Below are 5,690 nucleotides of genomic sequence, written 5' to 3' on the forward strand. Positions count from 1 at the left end.
GAGAGAAATCGTAGAAGGAGTGAGGACGGAGAAGGAGAGATATCATAGAAGGAGTAAGGACGGAGAAGGAGAGAGATCGTAGAAGGAGTGAGGACGGAGAAGGAGAGAGAGCGAAAAAACGAAAAAGAGCGTACAAGGAGTGAGGTTGGAGAAGGAGAGGTCGGAGAAGGAGAGAGGACGGAGAAAGAGAGAGCTCCGATGTATAAAAGAAATGAATGTCTGTTCAAAGATCTGTTCATCCAGATACTAGCTTTCATTCAGATCTCAACCAACATACAAGAGCTTTAACTTTACTTTTACATAAACCAGGTTCGTTATATTAAGATCTTATTAACTTTTCTCTCTATAAATATTAAAACAACATAAACACTAAACACAACTTTCTCTCATATTTGAAATTTTTTTATCTATATATTTATATATATACTAGGCTATTAGGGCGCTTCGCTCCAATCATCTATTTCAACTGTGAACATTTTCTTTTTGTGTACATTTATAAAAGATTCTCTAGTTTTTTAAAAATATAATTTTGATGAAGGACAAATTTAGAAAATTTGATCATTCATAAACCTTCCCTGGGATCCCGCTAGGTCCCACAAAAAAATTTGGGACCGATGTGTTCAGCCGTTTTGACGTTTATTGGATACAAATAAACAGACAGACAAGCAAAGTATATACATTTATAAGTAGTAATTTCTGTTTGTCTGTTTATGCGTGTGCCTGATCATAACTTTTACATGAAAATCTCAGTTTTCAGACAAAGTTGGGTTCCCAAAATAGAAAGTATTTATAACAATGTTATTTTGTTTCTCAAAGCTATTATAGAGTTTTTGAAGGGCATGTTTTTTATCGAGAAGGTTCAAGCTTTTTAGATAATATATTGCACAATGATTACTTTATAAAACATTCATAAAATATAACATAACGTTAGCATGAATAATAAAAGTACACAATAGTTTCAAAAATAATTTTCAGACGCTAGAGATAGATCATGAAACTGATTTGTTTGGTCTTGCTTATAGCATCTGCAAACTCTTTTATATCAGGTAATAAAAAAGCTAGGTCAGAGTTAGGAACTCATGAATGAAAGGTAGTTGAATTAGGTACAACTGGTTCAATTTCTATTCTTGTGCCGGCGAGCTGACTGTGAACCAAGTTACTGATTAATCTCATTTGAACCTTTCTCCGACTGTAAACCCAGCTTTTATACAGCTAGGCTAGGTTGTACTTTATAACAAGCTATGAGACGGCAAAACAGGATAGTGAACCAAATGAAGCATCTCCTTCTAGAGAGATTAATTTAACAAGGACCTGGGCCTTACATGTTTGATTTCTACATTTTTAATTCAATCACATTTACATCTATATATTTCAACAATCTTTAGACTTACAGACATGTCTTCTTAAACGTTTTTATTTAATATCATAGAGAATAGAATATATAGAGAGGAATTTACTAGAAAAATGTGTAAAACGGCCATTTTGTTGTACTGTTTCCATACTGCAGGTGTACTTCACATATTTATGCTATATAACCTGTTGGGCCCTGGAATATCATTTTATAGAAAATCTAAAATTATTGTTAAAAGAAAACCAAATTATGAAATAGGCTGGTTTCATAATTGACCACTGATCATTTCACATTTTCCGTTATAACTATAATTCAAATGATGTTTTTATTCACCTAATTCATTATAAAGTTTATTTAACAGTTTAAAAAATTCGAAATTGAAATGGATAGTCTAGGGAACATACTGTATTAATGTACTCTACTGCATATAATTTGTGAACATTTACATGATTTGTACACTTTGAACTCCCTTGCAGGCTGAAAGGGACTGAAAAAATTCATACCGAGAGATTCTTTTAATTCGTCTCTATATATTCTATTCTCTATGTTTAATATGCATCCATCGACAAACAAACATATTGAATAAATAAGTCGAATTAGATAAATAAGTCAAATTAGATAGATAAGTCTAGTTAGATAAATAAGTCAAATTTTGGGTTCGAAAATCACAGTTTGCTGGAACAAGGACCGAAAAGTTAAGTCAGTGAGCTGGGATCAGCAAGGCAAGGTTAACGTTAAAGGGAGTGTTCGTGAAAAATGAAAGGGGGTATAGGCTTAATGCGATAAAAAGCGCTTTTTATCGCTACTAATCTTACTTCTATCTGTTGCGTCTATAAGGAGAAAATTGTTAAAGACGTCTCATAACGAAAATACATTATCACGTAAATGAACAGATAGTAAAATATAAAGATATTACTTTTCATTTATCAGTTAAAACTTTTGATAGATTTCTTCTGTAAAAAGTTAAGAACAAAAGATATGTATCAAAAATAAATTTCATCTGAAAGCAATATCGTGTCATTTCTTACCAAGGAAGATATAAACAGGAATCCCCTTGGAATACAATAGGTGTAGACTGTAGATCTTAGATTAAGATTGCAGACCACATTTTTGAAAACTACAATCAAATTAGCCATTCAATGAATTGTATAAAAGTTAGCATGAAGCATAAAGGAACTCCAAGTCTGAAATTAGAACCTAAATATAATGTTTTTTTTTCTAGGGTTTTCAATCCTTCAATTTAAGAATTAAAGAAAACGTTACCAATAATTTTTATTGGATTTAAAATTTTTTTTTGACAAAAAATCAAGTTTTTTTGTTTTTCATTTGTATTTCAGTTCGGAACATGAACTATATGGACAAGTTTGAGCATGATCCTAAAGAAATGAGGGATCTTTACCACATTCCATATCAGGTAAGACGACAACAAAACAAAGAATTTTACGAATGTCGTCTTTAACATTTCTCCCTGCCCCAAACTTCAATTTTGTAGCATCAAAAAAGAAAATGTATCTTGCATTTTTTACGATTTCGATGATTAGACAAAATTGAAGGGGCCGCGGGGGGGGGGGGAGTTAAGGAATCGTTTTTAGGATTATACACTACAGAGCTTCCAATATCATTTTAGATTATTTCCAAGCTTCAACGCCATTACGCACATAATACTACAAAAACCTAGCATTTTCTGCATACACATTTTGATATTATTCTTACATAATTGTTTTAATGGCTCATTCTTTCCAAATTTTCTTATTAGTACCGAAAATCGCAATTTAGAGCTATAAACAATCTGATATGATGTGGGACACCCTATTTCAAAAGTTGCTAAGATTTAAAATTGAGAAATCATTTTGTATTTCAGGGACGTACTCGGTACGGGAATTCTTTACGGACTGGGAAACCAGTTTGGGGAAAAGCAGCGAGGAACAATAACAGACTTGCTATTGTTAGAAAGCTAAGAAGGTACAGTCTGTCCACCTAAACATGACAGTACAAAGACGACTTTGTTCTTGTTTAATTATCTGTCAAACCTAATTTAAAATGATCTTTAGAACAACTCTCTCAGTTACGTCATATTTTCAGTTAAAAAGACTTGCTGAAGGGCACGAGCCAAGATAATCTTAGTAAGCAATAGTTAAATGAAATCTATTCTTCATCAAAATTTATTATCAGTTAATTTGGGCTCCGGTCCTCCAGCAAATGTTATTAAAAATTCTTAGCCATCGATAGTTCATTTTCATTTTAAAAAACAAGAATGGTTTTAATGTATTTACTAATTTCCCGTGTGTATTTATTGTTACAAACATTAACTAATTACGTACATGCTTAATTGTTTAATTTACTGTTGGGGCTTTACACTTTAAGATACTTTATTTGGAATTATATAAAATATAAAATAATGCTTTGTTCTTTAAAAGAAAATGAGTGGATTTTTTTCTTTAAAAGTTGATAAAATTGCAGCATACTACTTTTTCGAAAAAATACTCTGCAGTTCCCTAGTTCCCTCGACCAAACTGTCCTGTAAAACATCCCTGGTTCCCTCGACCATTCTGTCCTGTAAGACATTCCTGGTTCCCTCGACCAATCTGTCCTGCAAAACATCTCTGGTTCCCTCGACCATTCTTTCCTGTAAAACATTCCTGGTTCCCTCGACCAATCTGTCCTGCAAAACATCTCGTGTTTCCTCGACCATTCTGTCCTGTAAAACATTCCTGGTTCCCTCGACCAATTTGTCCTGCAAAACATCTCTGGTTCCCTCGACACTTCTGTCCTGTAAAACATCTCTGGTTCCCTCGACAAAACTGTCCTGCAAAACATCTCCATGGTTCCCTCGACCAAACTGTCCTCCAAAACATCTCGTGTTCCCTCGACCAATCTGTCCTTTAAAACATCTCTGGTTCCCTCGACCAAACTGTCCTGCAAAACATCTCCATGGTTCCCTCGACCAATCTGTCCTGTAAACCATCTCTGGTTCCCTAGAACTATCTGTCCTGAAAAACATCTCTGGTTCCCTCGACCAATTTGTCCTGTAAAACATCTCTGGTTCCCTGGAACTAACTGTCCTGAAAAACATCCCTCCGTGTATGGCTTCGAAACTTTTAAAAACTTCCCTGTAAACTTTATTTTCACGATCAAATTTTTTCCCATAAAAAGTTGAAATGTTTATTTTTTTCAGTGATCTAGAGGCAAACCAGGACCAGCAACTGATAGACAGGGTTCTGCAAAAACTTAGGAAACATGATAATTTATAAAATTTGAAGATCAATTTTTAATGAAATAAAGAAAAGATTTTTTAGAAATGTTTATATTCAAATGTTTAATTTATGAAATTTCTTTAGAAGGTCTATTCAAATGGCCATTGAAACATTTAAATATGTTACATGCAAGTTTCACGACATCACCCTATAACCCTTTCCATGAGGAAACATTTTCGAGTTATCCAAATTTTCTACATCAAATGAATTGTGGATTTTTGCAGCAAAGACAATAAAAAATGACATAATTCGCTGAAAACTCGAAATACTAAACTCTAGAAAATATTTTGCCCCTTCCGTTAAAAAATGTAAATAAAAAAAGTTATCAGGTTTTATAAAGTCTTTAAATGGCTCTAAAGGTAATTATCATCCAACCTCAAAGTCTAGTGTTATAAGAGACCAGCCAAGAAATGGATTTTCCTAAAGTAAGAAGACGACATTTGAAAGCAGCCCCGCACCCAACACTTATGTGTATTGTTTTGACTCTTGTGAAAGTTTAGACGTTAGAAATAAATTTTTGATATTCTCTGATAAATAAGTTCAGCAACTTTACGATTTCAAAGATTTTTGCAGTGCAGAAAACACAAATATAACAAATTCCTGTAAATGCCCCTGAAGTACAAATATTAATATTATAAGTGGGAGTGGGACCTCACATGACCCAAGGGAACGTTTTAAAAATCAAAATTGGGAAAACTGTCAAATCCAGAAAAATATTTGGAATTTTTTTCTTGAAAATGCGCCCATTTGAAAATAAAAATCCGCCAAAACTTGAAAATGATTTTAAATGGCCGACTTTCAGAGCAAAAGTTAAAAGCTAAAATTATTCCCTGTAAATACGAGATTCAGTAATTTTTATGTTTTCGTAACCTTATTCGATGTTTTATAACATCCTGTTTAACCAGTCGCTTTAACACCAACTTATCAAGTAAAATTGGTTTGTCTGCACTGCACAATTGTTAAAATTTATGTTAAAGACCATTTAAACCATAACATAATTGTGTCTAAAAGTCGTCTTCGTATTCCAAAGTTTTATGGTTCTAATTTTATAGGATATAAAACTTAATGTTAATACCCTATATTCG

At 33.0% G+C, this 5,690-nt stretch overlaps 1 protein-coding gene across 2 annotated transcripts; it reads left to right on the top strand.

Moving 5' to 3' along the window:
• Positions 1–245: 245 nt before the first annotated feature.
• Positions 246–5,140, top strand: LOC111699602 (uncharacterized). Of its 2 annotated transcripts, none has more exons than XM_023470311.1 (6): positions 246–309; positions 976–1,046; positions 2,689–2,765; positions 3,213–3,313; positions 4,527–4,583; positions 4,988–5,140. In XM_023470311.1, exons 2-6 carry the CDS (start codon positions 992–994, stop codon positions 4,998–5,000), a joined length of 303 nt encoding a protein of 100 aa, XP_023326079.1. In that variant the 5' UTR covers positions 246–309; positions 976–991; the 3' UTR covers positions 5,001–5,140. The 2 variants fall into 2 exon arrangements, with proteins under 2 accessions (XP_023326079.1, XP_023326077.1); XM_023470309.1 differs by having other exon boundaries at positions 4,993–5,140.
• The last annotated feature ends 550 nt before the right edge of the window (positions 5,141–5,690 follow it).

The sequence above is a fragment of the Eurytemora carolleeae genome, unplaced genomic scaffold (genome assembly GCF_000591075.1).
Source record: "Eurytemora carolleeae unplaced genomic scaffold, Eaff_2.0 scaffold293, whole genome shotgun sequence".
Lineage (NCBI taxonomy): Eukaryota > Metazoa > Arthropoda > Copepoda > Calanoida > Temoridae > Eurytemora > Eurytemora carolleeae.